Below are 16,785 nucleotides of genomic sequence, written 5' to 3' on the forward strand. Positions count from 1 at the left end.
AACTGTGCTTTCCTAAAAACTGGGAAAGAGACAGCAGGTATGAAAACTGAATACAAAATCCATGAATACAGAAGGCTGAATCTATATGCGTAATAAAAGAACATACACACTCTCTCTCTGCGTGATCCATTTTGATAATGAGATGCATGAAATGAAATACCTTCAAAGTTATAAGTGTATAAGAATCAACTGCTCTCAGATATGCTCATTGGGTGGGGGGGACCTTGCCTGATAATAAGTTTGTTTTCACAGAATTTTTGCCTCTGTTAAGTTTCATGCTCGTATGGCATTAGCTTTAGAGAGAATGTTTGCTGGCATTTTAAAAATAAAACTTATTCACGGCCATAAATGCTTGTTTTTCTGAAGTCAAATCATTAAGTGAATCTGCATAGTTGCTAATGCTTGCGATTTACCCAGAAGATTATTTTACCATAATTAAAATCTTCCTATCTGAAACCAGATTCTTATGATTTTTCGTCTCGTCATAGAAATATCCCTAAAAATCCTTAAATTATGCTTCGCTTGAATGAAAAATCTAACAAAAATGCTTATTCAGTCCTTATAATCCAAGGCCTGACCATGTTTTTTCAGGGAAAATATGGAAAATTGGTATTTCAGGTACAGGAAATCGGCAGCTGTCACCAAATATGATGCCAAAAGTAAGCAAAGTTACAGTTATTGCTAAAATCACTAATGGCTGGAAATGAAGCACTACTGCAAATTACCGTGAATTAAAATTAACTATACTAAAAAAATCAATTATGACAAATTTGTGAGATATATCCATATTTATAAGGTCATAATTTTAATCCTTGATTTCAGTAAAGGATGAAAAATTAAAGTAAGGTTTCGTTGAAAATATACAGAAAAAGTGGGACATCTTTATTGAAAAATACAAGGACATCCTGGGAAAATGGGTGATATGATCACTCTGTAATCCTAAAAAATTCCGTTTTCCCTTTCATTTGTAAGATGTTTTCTTGGGTGGGAAATATTTCATCTTGTTTAAACTACATATTTTTAAAGTCTGGAAATTGGCACCCATGGAATCTGTTTTGAACCATGCATAACAATGAGCCTACTTGAACTGAGGTTAAAGCTCATCATAGACAAAGAAACCTTAAAGATTAAAATGAAAAATTGAGTTTTTTTTAAAGCATAAGAATATAGCTATTTCATTTATTACTTTGTAAAGTCTGGCAATTGAACGTCACTGTTCAAAACCAGAACCAATTTCTCATGTAATTTCAAGCTGGAATTCATTGAGTACTTCTAGCCTATTTAGAAATGGAACCAGCGTTTTTTTTTTTTGGTCCAGCTTGAGATAATTTTAAAGTTATTAAGGTGGGTTATTACATTAAGTTTATACGTATAACACAGATCTCATCTTCCAAATTTTGTGTAATTCATTTACCAATGACGACAATAACTTTTCAGTCATACTCTTCTTTATTTAGGAAAAAAAATTCATACATCAAATATCAAATGTATGCTCACACACGTATAAAAGCTCCTTGTACATAAAAATACATTGATTATAGGTTTATAAAAAAAATAAGAAACTTTTTGATAGAAATAACATTGCATAAGAAATTTCGTAGTTAAAACATTTAGAATATCTGTATTTAAAGCAGAAATTTATTCTTATTTCCGCACACCGTCAATTCACACATTAAAAATGTGACCACACATTAATCTTCGTAAGTAGTAAAAAAATAATTTCCTCTGCTAAGATACTAAGCCAAAAGATTTTTTGTATTTAAAGATTTAACTTTGAATTCTTGCTATCAGGCTTATATATAGGGTGTCCTGTAAGTGCTAATGTGGCACATTATCTCATCAACTATCCATCATAGACGTATGATTCCAATTTTAAAAAAGCCATTCAAAAATTACCCTTACCAGGGTTTAAGCTAGATAAAAAAATTCCTTTAGCGAAAATGGGGGGAAAAGCTTTAGCAAAATGTTGCAATGCTAATGATTTATGGTTGGATGTCTTCTCGTTTCGTACTTCCTGTAAGCATTTTTGCGAAAGTAACTACTACTTTTGCATTTTGCGCAAAATACGACTGTAGCTTAAACCCTGCCCTGTACACTGAGTTGCCAACTGCTACGGATTGCCCAAAGTTTCTACGGAAGACACTCTCAATACTACAGAAATAGGTTTAGAAAAATCAGTGTAACCCCCCAACTTGTAACAATCCTTGTAACTGATCATCCCCAAAGTGTGCCCCCCCCCCCCCGTGTTCCTAAATGCATGTATCTCACTATGATATTCAAATTCAAAAATTGGTGAAAAGTTATGAAAGAACAGCGAAAACTAAAGGAGAACACTCCTAACCTTCATTTATGCTGTCCTTTAACAACTTTTCTCCAATTTTTTGAATTCGGATATATCTGTAAATATTGCACTTGGAAACTTAAATTTTTTTTTTTTTTTGTTGGCCTGAAGAGACTGGCAACAACTTTCTAATTGAAAGTTAGAGCACAAGGGGAATGTGTAAAAATTTAATTTTTATGTTGATACACACTGTATTTTCACTCTCAAAACTGGCACAGGATAATTTTTGAACACCTTTTGAGTATTTTTAATTGAATTATACCTCTACGGCAGATGGTTGATGAGATAAAGGCTGCATTAGCACTTACAGGACACCCTGTATAATGAAAGATATCAGACTTTCACACCCATTCATTACAATGTCAGGTTATTCAGGTTGTTTGGCCAATGTAATCTGAGTTTTTCTCGTAGTTTCACCCAAATCTTCAGCAGTGATGGTAAGTCATTGACGAAGCAGGTTAAATTTCAGCTAAATAACCTTTGCAACGTTATCAGACTTTAATGGCATCAATTGCAATCTTATAAGTATATGATTCAGAGATCAAGTATAAGCATAAGGAAGGCCTCTTCAACATTTGCCAAAATGAAGCCAGCAGGGCACTATGCTATATAAAACATATCAAAAAGCTAAGCAGGCCATGCATTACAGAACCTCCTAGCGCAGGGCTGGACCACAAAAAAATCTAAATGCCAGAACAATTTTTTTAGGCACCAAAAAAAATTTCGCCTGAAGAAAAGGGTCCAAAATAATGTTTCTTTTGACTTTTTCAGGGCATAGTGACCCCTCTTTCATATGTTGGCAGATATGCCGCTATAAATTCAAAACATTTTATGCTGCTCTCAGCCTGCAACTTAGTAACTGCACAGAAGAATTTTTTTAGGCGGCAATACAAATTTTTTAGTCGCCATGGCGACTTGGTGTTTGAGATTTGTCCAGCCCTGCCCTAGCATAAGTATAAAATAAAAATGATTCTTAAGAATACAATTCATTATTGCACATTAAAAAAATCAACTGATGCATTTAAGTTAGGAGTATTACTTTGAAATAACGACTAGTGAAACCTAACATTAAAAATATACACCATAAAGTGCTTGTGAAACTAATGGCAGTTACTTGCCGACAACTCAAAAAAAAATAAAACTATAAAAAATTGTTCTTGGAAGCACTGGTAAGCATATCAACAATAACTCTGGAATACGTGCAATGAAATTTAACAACCGTTATAACTGTTGAACATAATTAAGTACTGCTCAAAGTAGGCAAAATTACACTGCTTTTCAAAAATATTTGTTCACAAATATGTGTACCAGGAATTTCTGAGTTCTAAGGGGAAAGGTCGCGACTAGCAGCTCTTAGTAAATAAGGTGGTTTTTTTTGTTCGAAACGACATTTTTTGTTTCACAGAAAGGTATGCTATCACACTGAGCCTGCTAATACCAGGTATACAGAACATGTATAAAATTAGAATAGAACATCACACACATAATACAAAAGTACACAAACATATTCAAGGGGTCAATATCGAGAGAAATAAAGCCATTATTGATCAAAACTCGTCATGTCGCACCAGAGCTTCACCAAAATCAGTGGCCTGACTCCCAACGAACAGATCATAATTGTTTAATATCTCTCCCTTCGTCAACTTCTGGTCCTGTTGAGCAAAGAGAAGAAAATGTTGCATTAGTAAGCAACATGAAAATAAGGGGATTTGAAATTCAAAGGGGTCATTCAAGTATTGTCAGCATTGATAAGGGGGAGGGGGGGGTTTCCAATTTGATGACAATGGGGGGGGGGTTTGGATGATGCTTGATGGCATGTTAAGTGCTCTAAAATTGTGCCACATGTCACTCAATAGATCTCTAAATGTGCCACGAATCGTTTAAGTGTTCTGGAACTGTGTCATGGGTTACTTAAGTGATCTTGGAATGTGCCACGGGCCTTCAGTGATCTGAAAATATGCCATGGGCCACTTAAATGTTCTGGAATTGTGCCGCTGGTCATTTAAGCAATCTGTAAATGTGCCGCTTAGTTCATTTTTACAAAATTGGGTTTGAGGGGGCAACCCACATCAGATAACTTTCGGGGACACATTTGGTCCGCGGGTCAAGGGTTTACCATATAGGGCTTAAAGGGTGGGCCACAATGAATTTCTTAGAGAAATTTTGAGTTCTTACCCTTCAAATAGCATTGGAATTATCAGAAATCGATTATAACAACATATAAAGGTATTTTTTTTTCAAAATTTTAATTTTTTTACATTAGAAACATTTTTTTTCATCTGGGAGGGGGAGGTGCAAGAGCCTACTATGCCCCCCCCCTCCCGCTTACGTTTCTTATCCCAACAATATGCATTAGGAGGTAAGGGGCAGTGCTGACGAAATTTTGCTGACAAGGAGGGGGGGTCAAAAATAGCTGAAAAATTTACTGACATAATTACGTAAACGGCCCCAAAGCAGTCTACACAAGATGTAGGAAGGTGTGTTTCTTTATTAAGAAACTGAAAAAAAAAATTCACTCAAATTATATGTCTAAGTCCTTGTGGTACTAATTGTGTGACAAATTAATGTCACTAATTCTCCACGACTGAAGTCATTCCAATAATCATATACAGTCAACATTTGTTATAACAACCCCCATCATTCTATCAAAAATTGACGTTATATGAAGCGGTTGAAAGGAAGACATAGGATACTCATTTAAAAAGCATTTGGGATTTATCTCGCTAACTACCAACACCAGGCATGCCATTCTTAGGGATATCAAGGCATAAGAACTTATCTTACTAGGCAATTTAATAAAATGGTTGTTATAACAAATTCAGTCAATTTATATGGCTGATTAAGCTACGGTACAGTATTCAAACCAAAAATTTCATTCGTAGACTCTATAATCAACAGAAATAGCTGAGAATTTTTTTTTAATCCTGATGCGTACCAACACACTGTCTTCAAAGGAAAGGATAACTTAAAATTGACCATAAGATCTCACTGAGATCAGGACTTTCCTGACATTTCTCCACAGGTTGTTCAGTAGATAGACTCTCGCAATCACACGTGGCTAAGGTAGAAAACAAAGGTGAGAGCTCCCATTGTGTTTCTGTATTCAGTGGAGCTTGTATTAAATGGATCATGAAGAGACCAAAATAACTTTCCATTTTAGCTACGTTTCCATTTCGCAAAGGTTCACATCAGCGCACTAATCATGAATGGGACTATCTTTTGATTGCGTTCAAGACATGTTTCCGTGTACTACTACAACATTTCCTGATTGGCTGTTGGTGTTGGGTCATTATCAGTTGAAAGCCTATATCAGGGTGGCCAACTTCTCACTATTGAAGGGCTAACATAATGGTCAGTTGTAGCATCATAGGCTGCACCGAGGACAATACGTCAGTATATAAGCCGCACCTGTAAAATTATGGTGAAAAACGGGCAATTTAGTCAAAAATTTACCCCGGGGTCTCCACTTCTTCATAAACTGATACATATTCATTGTTTCTCTGGTTCCTCGCTAGTAGATGTAATGCATAAAAAATTTATTTCTTTTGCAAATTAGTCCATTCAATTACATCTATAGTTTGAAATTTTCACTGACAAAACATATTTTGCTGCAATTAGTTTCATCCCTTACTCCTGATTTGGCAACCAGTGGACAGCACGGGTCAAATAGACACTCAAGAAATTGATTCACATGCCAGTAGACTTCGGGAGGTGTTTTATTATTGAGATGGAAAGCATGCCAAAAGCTAGTCATTGGATATATAGTATTGAAAAAATCATAGATAAACCCATGATGGTACCAAGATAAAAAATAGACTAGCTTTGCATGGACCAAGCAGACTACCTGTTATAATTAGCTGCTGTGGTGGTCGAGTGATCATAGTGACAGACTTGCATCGCGACGTAGTGACTGTGGAGGTTCGAACACTCCACTGTCACCACAGTGGTGGTCCTACATTTTGACCTACTTTTACATTATAAATTAACTTTCCTTTTTTTTCTACAATCAGAATATTATCACTACATGACCTATCAGTAAGGGCCATTTGGCTCCTTGGTAATTTTTTTCCTCCCCTTTTCTCTGTATTCCACATTTCTCACTAATAAAGTATTGTATCGTTACATCTGCTGTGATGACCTTCACCATTCATTAACCTTCCAACAATCACCACAAGCAACAACAACTTCAAAAGATCAACAGACTTCCAGTGACAAGGACCAACCTCTCATGACCACCCACTCGGGTAAGCGGGTCAGGTTCAAGTTGCCCTGCAAGTAGTTCTCTCATTATTGCTGGCGAGAGAGTGTCTCTAATCTACCTGTGGGGAATCGGTCAAAGCCGACCACAGAGTGAAGATCATCAACAATGTATCCACAGTTGGTTTTCGAACGTGCTTGTGAATGATCGCGGTTGTTGTTCTCAGGGAAGAATGTTTTTTTATTATTTTATTTTGTAGTCTTTTTAGTCCTGCCATATACATTTAAATTGAATATATTTTTATACCATATGTCCCCCCCCCCTCTCTCTCACACACACACACACACTCCTCCTTCCATCCACATACTTATACAACCATGAAAAAAACTTGCAAGAACACAACCAGGTTGTGTAAATGTTTTTATTTCATCGTGACACTGCTATGTCCCCTGTTTTCGTCATTTTTTGCCTGTATATAGTCATTATCTTAAGTGAAAACTAAAATCAGCGCATTTATCTGTAAATCTTGCCAAGTTGGCAACAAATTTGGCAAAAGCACTGATGCTTTAAATCAGGGGTTATCAAAATTTTTCCATGTGTGGCACCCCTTTCCCTAATCAACGCTTATCCACGGGCCCCCAGAAAGGACCCATGAGAAGTCTGACTCTGGGGCCTGCTGAAGCCTATGGGCCCTGTTCTAGGATGTGGGGGAGGCCATGTGTCCACCAATGTGAAAAGAGTTTCAATAAGTCATGAAAAAGTAGGAAAAGTTTTTGGACGTTTTTTTGGAAACAAAAAAAATGACTGTCTCTTAGAAAATTTGACTGGTGACAATTCTTTTTTGTGGTAATCAAATCATATTTCGAAGAAACGAAAATTTTTAAGCTATACCTTATTCTCATCTGCTTCCTGTAGCAAGTGCTTTGCCTCAGCTTCACTGTGGCTATAATCAGCCGGCAAGACCCAGTCTCTTACTTCATCCTTGTCCATGTAGCCATCTTTGTTCTTGTCCCTATACAACGAAAATTGATCCTTCTCATTTTGAACCCACTCTGGCTGCTCTTCCTCGCTTCCACTGTACATATCGCCTGAAATTAAAATTTAATGCACAACAATGTTGATGGAAATTTCAATGATTCATAACAAAAAGTTTATACAATTGTCACTTTGCATTCAAAAGATATCCTGCTCATGGATGGGGGGGGACGTTTCTGCAACAAACCATATTCATTTGATAGAAGGCTTATTCTATGCGAAGCACTTTCGGTAATATGTTGAAATTAAAATGTTTTTGAACCAAATGGGCACACGAAAGTAGAATTGATTCAAGAAACGCCATATAACATGAAAAACACATCCCTCATGCATTGTGTGTACCAATTACGCATTTAGATTGCACGTTCATACATGAAAACAATCTCTTAATAATCTTTTCATCTTTATGCATTGATCTCAATATAAAGAATAAAATTTTTATTCAAAATAAAGTATCTAAATTTAAAAAAAAGCAAGCGTGGGCCTGTCAAGAGGTTATGAGTGTTCTCATGAGTGTGGTAAGTCATATACATACCTATGTATTCGCTAAGAGATATTTTCCCATCTTTATCCTTGTCAATGTCTTCGAAGGTCTCTATGATGACTATTTCCTGCATGTGGGGAGCTTCTTCGGGATGAAGGAAGTCAGTGAATTCTTCTTTGGTCAAACTCCCATCACTATTTTTGTCAGCTGTGGTCCACCGTCGCTTGTCACGAATCATCATCTCTCTGTATGACTGGATATTTTCATCTTCGTTCTCTTCTTTTGTGAATTCTACAAAATAAAAATAAATGAAATGACTCTGAAGCCAATAACAATAAGAAGAATATATTCGTTTACACTGGTATTTACAAAAACTTGAATAATTCTCATCTCATTTATGCCTCGGATGGCATTTCTTATCAATGTCAAAGAACACAAAATTCTAAGGTTTGATGCTTATTTTTTCCTACACATCTGTATAAATTGTCTCTCGAAAATCTTTAAAAAAATCAAGATTCTGTATAATTTAAGGCAGTGTTTTCAACCACCGGTCTGCAGGCTGGTCCTGACGGTCGGAATTTCCTATTGGGATCCGGAAAACAAAATACTATCAAATGGGGTGACTTGGGTACATGCACTAATTTTTTATTTCTTATGAAGCCATAGCCACTGTGAATGAAATAGAGGTGATTCCTGGTGCAGCCGCAAGAATGAGGCTCTATGGATCAAAATTGTGCCCAAATCTCTCATAATTTTTTACCCTGCCTTTTTTTATGCCTACTTTTTTATCTCATAACCTGTTTTTTAAAATTTCATGAAACCATCACAAAACTTTGTTTACAGAGCTTAGTGGTTACATCTACCAGTCTTGATAGAAGTTTGCTTTGGTAGATATACTTATTGTTTCAATTGTGGATGATGAATTATCTCATTAAATTAATTTATAAATTAATGTTTGTGTACTACCATGGATGTGGCCTGAGGAAATTATTGCTATTCAGAGCCACATGGTGATAACAACTAATTTACTGATCTGACTCCATGAAATGTTACTACTCCAGATTTTGGTAAATTGAACGATTAATTTATTAAAAACGTAACTTCAGAACAAACATGAAAAAAAATTACATAAGTTAAAACGGATAACAGTGATTCATAAGGTTAGAATGAAATGTTGAATGCGAAGAGTGAGTCATCAACCACACTTTTATACAATACTAGCGGTGACGTCACATCGACATAATATAGGGTGTGATAACATTACAGTGACATAGAATTTTAACAGCAACACCTACAGTTGTACGATTAGTGAAATGTTTGAGAATTGTGGGGTGACTTGGGGACAGTACTTTATATTAGTTCCTCGAGGAAAATGAATAACCACTAATGAGCTGGATAGTCTGAACCCTGAGGTAGCTTCAACCAGTGGTAGCCTAGCCTACTAATCATAGTGGAACCAAAAATAAATAAATACATCACATAAGAGACAAAAAAGTAAAGGTAGCCTTTTCACACCAGAAGATTCTGAAATTGATGCTTCTGAACCACAAGAAATGAAAGATAAACGCATTGTTCTAACTCCTACTACAGAACAGTTTCATAAAGGACAAAGTAGACCCGACATCAGAGTTGGGGATTTCAGTAAAATATGAGGAAAGAAAATACCCAGATCAGATTACAGAATTTCGTGATGATTAACATCACGTGGAAAAAAAGGTAAATATTGGAAGTCACAGCTGAAAGATGAGATTTGGTATTCATCTGACTCCCTATATTGAGAAATATACTCTCCAAATACTAGGCATAATTGACTAGGCAGATTTATATTATACACATAATCTAAATATTTGTAACAAAAACAAAATTTATGCACTTATACTTTCTTTTGTTTGTTCCGAATCATTTCTAATGGGTGAGATGGAAACATTCACTTCTACAGGCAAAATATCAAGACAAAAGAGAAGAGTACAGTACCCAAGTCACCCCACCTGACGGGGTGACTTGGGTACGACTGTGATAATTTTTCTCCATCATAGTAAGTTGCAAAACAATTATTCTTGCATAAAAATACAGAGGAAAAAATTCTTCTTTCTAGTGATGCAACGTTTAGTAAAACAATTTAATTTGTAAGGGAGATAATACATAAAATATCAAAAATTTGCACCCAAGTCACTCTATTTGACGGTAATTCCTCTCGTTTGATTTTTTAATGGTCCGCAAATTATTTCTCAGCACTTTTCCCATCATTGCTGATTATTCATCACATATCCACATGTTTCACAGGTACCACTTGTCAACGCTTTCAAACTGTACAGGTATAGGATTTATTTTGATGTAGTAAGGGTCTAATCAATAAATTAGCATGTCGTGATTGAATTTGTTCAGAGTCTGAAACAATGTTTCAACTAAGAGACTTACCATCTATGAAGCTGTAAGCCGCTTTCTTATAGTCTTCCCAGCTGACAGAATCTTTATTTTTTGGATTCTGAGAGGTCCATTGTCTATTCACATCATCCATAATGTATTTCTTTTGAGTATATTCTATCCACTCTTTAAGTTCTTGTTCAGTGACGAAGCCATCCTATAACCGAATAATGTGCTATTAATACCCATAATGAGTTTATAACACTTATGTAAAACATATTTACCCACAGACAGTCATCACATCGACATTTTCTGTGCAATAAAAAATTTCACACTAATAGAAACTTTGTAATTTTAGTTACCTTTCCAAAATATATACCGACTTTAAAAAAAACAGTGAAACCTGTATGAAACAGAACGGAACATCAAGAAATTGAAATAATATTCTGTTTTGGACAGATTTACGTTTCACAAAGGTTCACATCAAAGCACTAATCATTGAACAGACTACTTTTTATTTTTCATCTGTCTATTTGTTATTCCCATTATTATCAAGTTTCTGTCTCGTACAGTGCCTATCTTAGAGGTTTCATTGAATGAACTTTACTGTATGAGAAACATAAATAAATTACATCTAGAAATTTTTAAATCAGAAAGCTCTAATGAGTGGGATATTCTTCTTTTGGTACCTTGTTCTTATCGATTTTGTCTACTATTTTCGAGAGCCTCTCTTTGCTTTCTTCCGGAGACAACTGATCGAACTCTTTTGCGTCATCTTTTCCTAGAAAGGCCTCGTGGTCATATTCCAAATTGTGAGCATCGTTTTCCCCATAATGAGTCTCATCGCTCAATGACTGAAACATGAAAGATACATGTTTACGATTACAACATATTCCAAATGTAAATGAAAGAAAATAAATATTTCACGCATGGTTCTATGAATTGAATGAAGAGAATTCTGCAATTATACAACTGAAACTGTTGATGAAGATATTTTTTTTCAGATTCATCTATCAACCCATCATTGGGTCAATATGGATCCCGAGTCAGATTGAGGTTTGATGGGGGGGGGGCCCATTTTATGCCCAACTCCAGATATCCTTTGTCAATGACAATTTATTTTTGTTTTGTCAATGATGAATTGTGGTTTTTTTTTGTCAATGACAAGTTCTTTTTGTATTGAATATATGATAGGCTTATATGGTAATTTATAGAGCTAAAACGTATCTAAAGCATTTTTGACTGTTATGTAAAGTAACAAAATTCTAACTTCCCAATTCAATGTATTAAAATTTTATCTTTGAGCAATTTCTTCAAAAAATAACAGTTCGAGATCTTTTAGGCACCCGGCAGACCTTGGGGGGGGGGCCCCTAGGCTGCAGCCTGTCTAGCCTAGAGCTTGACAAATCAAATAAATATTTAGGTGACAACCTAGATTTAGGTGCCAAGAATGATGTTTTGCTTAAGAAAAACAGTCCCCTAAAAAATAATGTTTCTTTTACAATGTTATAAGATTTAGCTTAATGAAATCAGAAAATTCTATGTCACCCTTAGACTCTGATTTAGAAATTTAACTACCACATTTAGAACATTTTAGGCGCCAATACAGATTTTCCACTCATCATGGCCACCTGGGCTTTGTCAAGCCACCTGGTCTAGCTTATAGGGAAATCCTGCACCACATGAATCGTAACACCATCAGGTGAAAGTGATATCTCAGATGCACAAGTAAAATCTGTGTCGCGAGAGGTCAAAAATAAATTTAAAATTACTTATTTCAATTAACAGAATATCATAATCAGTGACTGTCTATTTTCTTCAGCACACAGCAAAGTTTTCAGTTTAAATTTCTTTCAAATTGAAGAAAATCTAGCCAGCCCCAATTCCAGTGACCAACAAAAAATTTAGCAAACATCTAAGTTGGTGACAAGTGTAAAAGTCGCTAGAAATTTGTGGGGGGCTTCATATCAATGAGTTTTGGATGACACTTCCGGCTTATATACACTGCTGGCCACCGTAAATGCAACACCCTGAAGGAAGCATGCAAATAATATGAAATTTACAACATGCATTAGCGGAGGTGAGATATGCAAATGATTAGAATTTCAGCGCAGACGCACATCACGCGCGCCTGTGGCGGCACTTCAAAGCGCTATTTAAGGCTTGGAGATTTCGACGATTTGAACAGTGATCATCTTTTGATCAAGTATCCGAGTTCGACAGAGGAAGGATAGTGGCCTACCGAGATTGTGGATTATCTTTCAGGGAAATCGGTAGTCGTGTTGGACGAAACCAAACAACTGTAATGCGGATATGTGATCGTTGGATGCAGGAGGGTACGACGGACCAACGTGTTCGATCGCATCCACCTCAGTGCACCACTTCACGTGATGATAGGCGTATTGTGCGCATGGCAGTGACGGATCGCTCAGCCACATCACGAACCATAGCACAGCACATTCAGTCTGTACCGCATCATCCAGTGTCTGCACGTACCATTCGACGGCGTTTACAGCAGAGTGGTCTGTCCGCAAGACGTCCATTGCTTCGTCTACCCTTGACGCAGAACCACAGACGTCTCCGCCGCCAATGGTGCGATGAAAGAAGGATGTGGACACCAATGGAATGAAATTGTCTTTACTGACGAGTCACGCTTCTGTCTGCAACACCACGATGGTCGGATTCGAGTCTGAAGACACCGTGGAGAGAGGATGCTGAACAGCTGCGTTATGCACCGCCACACTGGTCCTGCACCGGGTATTATGGTATGGGGCGGTATTGGATATCACTCTCGCACTCCTCTAGTACGCATTGCCGGTACTTTAAAAAGCCAGCACTACATCTCCGAGGTGTTGGAGCCAGTTGTCCTTCCTTACCTTCAGGGCTTGCCCACAGCCATATTTCAACAGGATAATGCGCGACCACACGTGGCACGTATTGTCCAAAGGTTCTTTGTCAATCGCCAGATTGAATTGCTTCCCTGTCCAGCTCGCTCTCCGGATCTTTCGCCGATAGAAAACATGTGGTCCATGGTTGCTCAATGATTGACCCAGATTAAATCCCCAGCTGCCACACCACATCAACTTTGGCAGCGCGTGGAAGCTGCTTGTTCTGCTGTACCCCAAGAACACATCCAAAGTCTCTTTGAATCAATGCCGAGGCGTGTGGCAGCGGTGATCTCCAACAATGGCGGCTACTCTGGCTACTGATTTTGGCAGGAACCACACTTCACAGAAATCTATAAATTTAATCATTTCCTGCTTGGTCAACATGTTATCTACAAAATAAATATTGTTGCGATATCTCTTGTCTTTCTTGGTATTGCAATTTGGGTGGCCAGCAGTGTAAATCCCTCTCCCTTGAGCATAGTACATCAGTCATGATACATTCATGATATAGTGACTAGCATAAGGATATAAAATGCTCGTGTATTTTTATGAAAATTTATAACGCTCATTAAGATGGGGCTTCACAAATTATTAAAAAAATTTAGACACCAAGTATTTCTTTATCAACAAAATGGGTCCAAAATAATGTATTCTTTGACTTGTCTGGGACTTAAGAGAGCCCTTTATATGCTAGCAGACACACTGATATAATTTCCAATAATTTTGTGTTGTCCTAAGACTTCACTTCAGTTATAGGACAAAAAATAAAAAAATTAAGTGCAGATGTCAATTTTTTAGTCCCCCCCCCCCCAGCACCTGGGATTCATCAAGCTACCAATTAAGGTGCAATGAAAAAGATCTTTCTGATGTGACAAAGTAAACGAACCTGATCCATCACCCTGTCTTTTTTGGCATCTTCCGGTTTTGGCACGGCTTCGCATAGGCAGGCAAGTGCAAGCATCAGGAAAAGCAATTTCTTATAGCACCAGATAATCGTCATCTTTCTATATAGGATGAAGTTTGATAAAAATTATTTGATAATTATTAACACTTCATAGTTAAATAAGTAATGAAACATTCATTAAACATGATATAGCTTGTGAGGTTTTCACGATCATCATGCGTAAGACAATTAAGTTTTTGTTGGGATTTTTCTTAGTTCCTTCAGAAAAAGATGATTTCACTCTCCATTATAAGTAAAATGCATAAATTGGATGAGAGAGATGATCTCAATGATGCACCCGTGTCCCACCCCTAAGGGTATGCAGGTAAACTTCGTAAATCGGACGGCACCATCTTGCAGGGTGAAACGGAAATAAATCCTGAGTTGAGCACCGGTGGAGAGTGATTCGAGGGGGATGTGCCGCCCCCCATTAATGTCTGTCGTGTGGTTTTTGGCTATGGCTACAGAGCCAAAGCCGCTGCCCCAGGGCTTAGTGCAAAACGTGTACGAAGCTGAAGCCTCAGCCAACTGTATCAATCTGGAAAGCCCAGCCTATCAACAGTAGGGTAAAACTAACCTATCTCACGACGGTCAAGACATGAGAGAGATGAAAACAAAAAATTTAGTAGGCTCAAATGAAGGAAGTTATCAGTCCTCTGTATCATATTGGTCGGCACACTCATCCGGATCACAAGGGGATGATGGTTTGATACCCAGCTGAGGCATGTGAAATTTCCCTTCCAGAAATTTCATCTTTGTATCCTATCCAGTTATCTATGATTTGTATGCAGAGACTACAAAATTGAGATTTTCGTACAATGTTTGGCTCAATCTAGTGTCTAGCATCTTTCGGATCAGTGAAGTTAAGGATGGATACTCGATTTACTAGTTCTGGTTTTGGTTTACAGCACATTTCCATTTTGAGTGAATTCATTTTCCATTTTCATCCCACTTACGTATGGGATATACAAAAAAAAATTGTAATTGAAATTTAACTGACTTCAGATATCTAAAACACTATAAACGCAAGATTTATATTTCTGTTGCAGCACTATATGCTCAACTCATGGCTCACAAGCCAAATGTGACCCTCTAAGTCATCTCATATGACTACTACAACTAAACCACACATGTACCTCATCCATGTTCCTCTGTGGAACTTCTAACAAATTGCTACATGTTGGAATGTGCGTGTACATGCTGTGAATCTAACTTGAGAATTTTGTTTTTGTACAATTGTCATTATAGTGCTGCCATCTGTCATTCTTCAAACTATGAATGAAGTATAATGATTGAATATCTGCCCATTGTAGGCCTGTTGCTCTCTGCGGCGAGACTTTTTGACGGCGAGATCGGCTTACATTCATGCCTCAAAGTTGGGAACCACAGAAAACCAATTTTAGCGACCACCACTATGGCACTGGTCAGGTTCACGTTGCGAACACGGTTCTTCGTGATGTGAATACGTCACTAACCACTCGACCACCACAGCAGCATCTGGTGTGACTTGCGACCTCAAACCAAATTTTGTAAAAATTAACAAAACGGCACATTCACAAATCACTTAACACGTTCACTGCTAATGACGCCATGGTTGCGTCATGAATGACTTGTACTAGGGGGCTCATGACGACATGGTGGCATCATGTACAAAACTAGTTTTAATCTTACAAAAAAATGCATCCCACGGACTCAACAAGCAATTTAGGCCCCGCAGTGAATGTGTTAAGCGATCTGCAGTCATCACTCTCGCAGATCACTGAAGTGACACGCGGCGTATTCACAGATCACTTAACTGACTTGCGGCACAGTTGCAAAGCATTCAAACGGCCCGCGGCACATTTACGAATCACTTAAGTGGCCCGCAACACGTTTGCAAGCCAAGGAAGAAGTGGTCTGCACTACTTTAAAGGTTGAGCACCCTTGATTTCTAGGATCAAGGGTCCTTGATCAAAGCCAGCTTTACCCAAGCGGCGAATTCAGTACATAAAAGAAGATCTGAGCCGCAACAAATGTGTTTGTCAATCAGCTGGCGATTCCAGTCAAATATTTGACAGTTAAAGGCATCGATTATTCATTTATTGGTTACAAATAAAATTTCCCAAATATAGTTTAACCGGAAAAAAGCTTGGGAAATTCACACTTAAATATTAAATAGACCACGGGCGGAATATTTCTTACTGAATTTCTTCAGTTTCACTAAGGGTCCACTTAAATGCAATATAAATAGGATCCACGAACGAGTGGAAAATGGATGATGTGAAGTTATTTCGGTTCCGATAAATTAGGATCCTCGAGAGCGATGTTGAATGTTTTCACATTGAAGGGATCATCATCTAGAAACACGTCATCATAAACAAAAAGGGTACTACTAGATCACACAGTTAGACAATCTTTCGGTTTTCGTTATTACTAGATATAGTGTAACAAATTTTTTTTCACTTTATTTGTTAGTTTTTATGGTAAAATATGATTTTGGTAAGAATTGTGCAGAACAAAGTAATTTTCTCTTATATAGTCCTAAAAATACAG

General features: G+C 37.2%; 1 protein-coding gene across 1 annotated transcript; it reads right to left on the reverse strand.

Moving 5' to 3' along the window:
• Positions 1 to 1,433: 1,433 nt before the first annotated feature.
• On the reverse strand, positions 1,434 to 16,632 carry scf (Calumenin B scf). The gene is made up of 7 exons (XM_089254654.1): positions 16,435 to 16,632; positions 14,197 to 14,314; positions 11,112 to 11,276; positions 10,477 to 10,639; positions 8,110 to 8,349; positions 7,431 to 7,627; positions 1,434 to 3,993 (listed from the first exon to the last, which is right to left on the reverse strand). Exons 2-7 carry the CDS (start codon positions 14,308 to 14,310, stop codon positions 3,889 to 3,891), a joined length of 984 nt encoding a protein of 327 aa, XP_089110780.1. The 5' UTR covers positions 14,311 to 14,314; positions 16,435 to 16,632; the 3' UTR covers positions 1,434 to 3,888.
• Between the last annotated feature and the right edge of the window lie 153 nt (positions 16,633 to 16,785).

The sequence above is a fragment of the Pholcus phalangioides genome, unplaced genomic scaffold, assembly GCF_987345545.1.
Source record: "Pholcus phalangioides strain wild (caught in Gottingen) unplaced genomic scaffold, Ppha-v1.0 ptg000042l_1, whole genome shotgun sequence".
In the NCBI taxonomy this organism is placed as follows: Eukaryota; Metazoa; Arthropoda; class Arachnida; order Araneae; family Pholcidae; genus Pholcus; species Pholcus phalangioides.

Coding starts and splice junctions, on each gene's coding strand:
- scf (XM_089254654.1), bottom strand. CDS start 14,310: ATGACGATTATCTGGTGCTATAAGAAATTGCTTTTCCTGATGCTTGCA. Junction 10,640..11,111: donor ACAAAATCGATAAGAACAAG/GTACCAAAAGAA, acceptor ATTCGGTTATAG/GATGGCTTCGTCACTGAACA. Junction 7,628..8,109: donor ATCTCTTAGCGAATACATAG/GTATGTATATGA, acceptor TTTTAATTTCAG/GCGATATGTACAGTGGAAGC.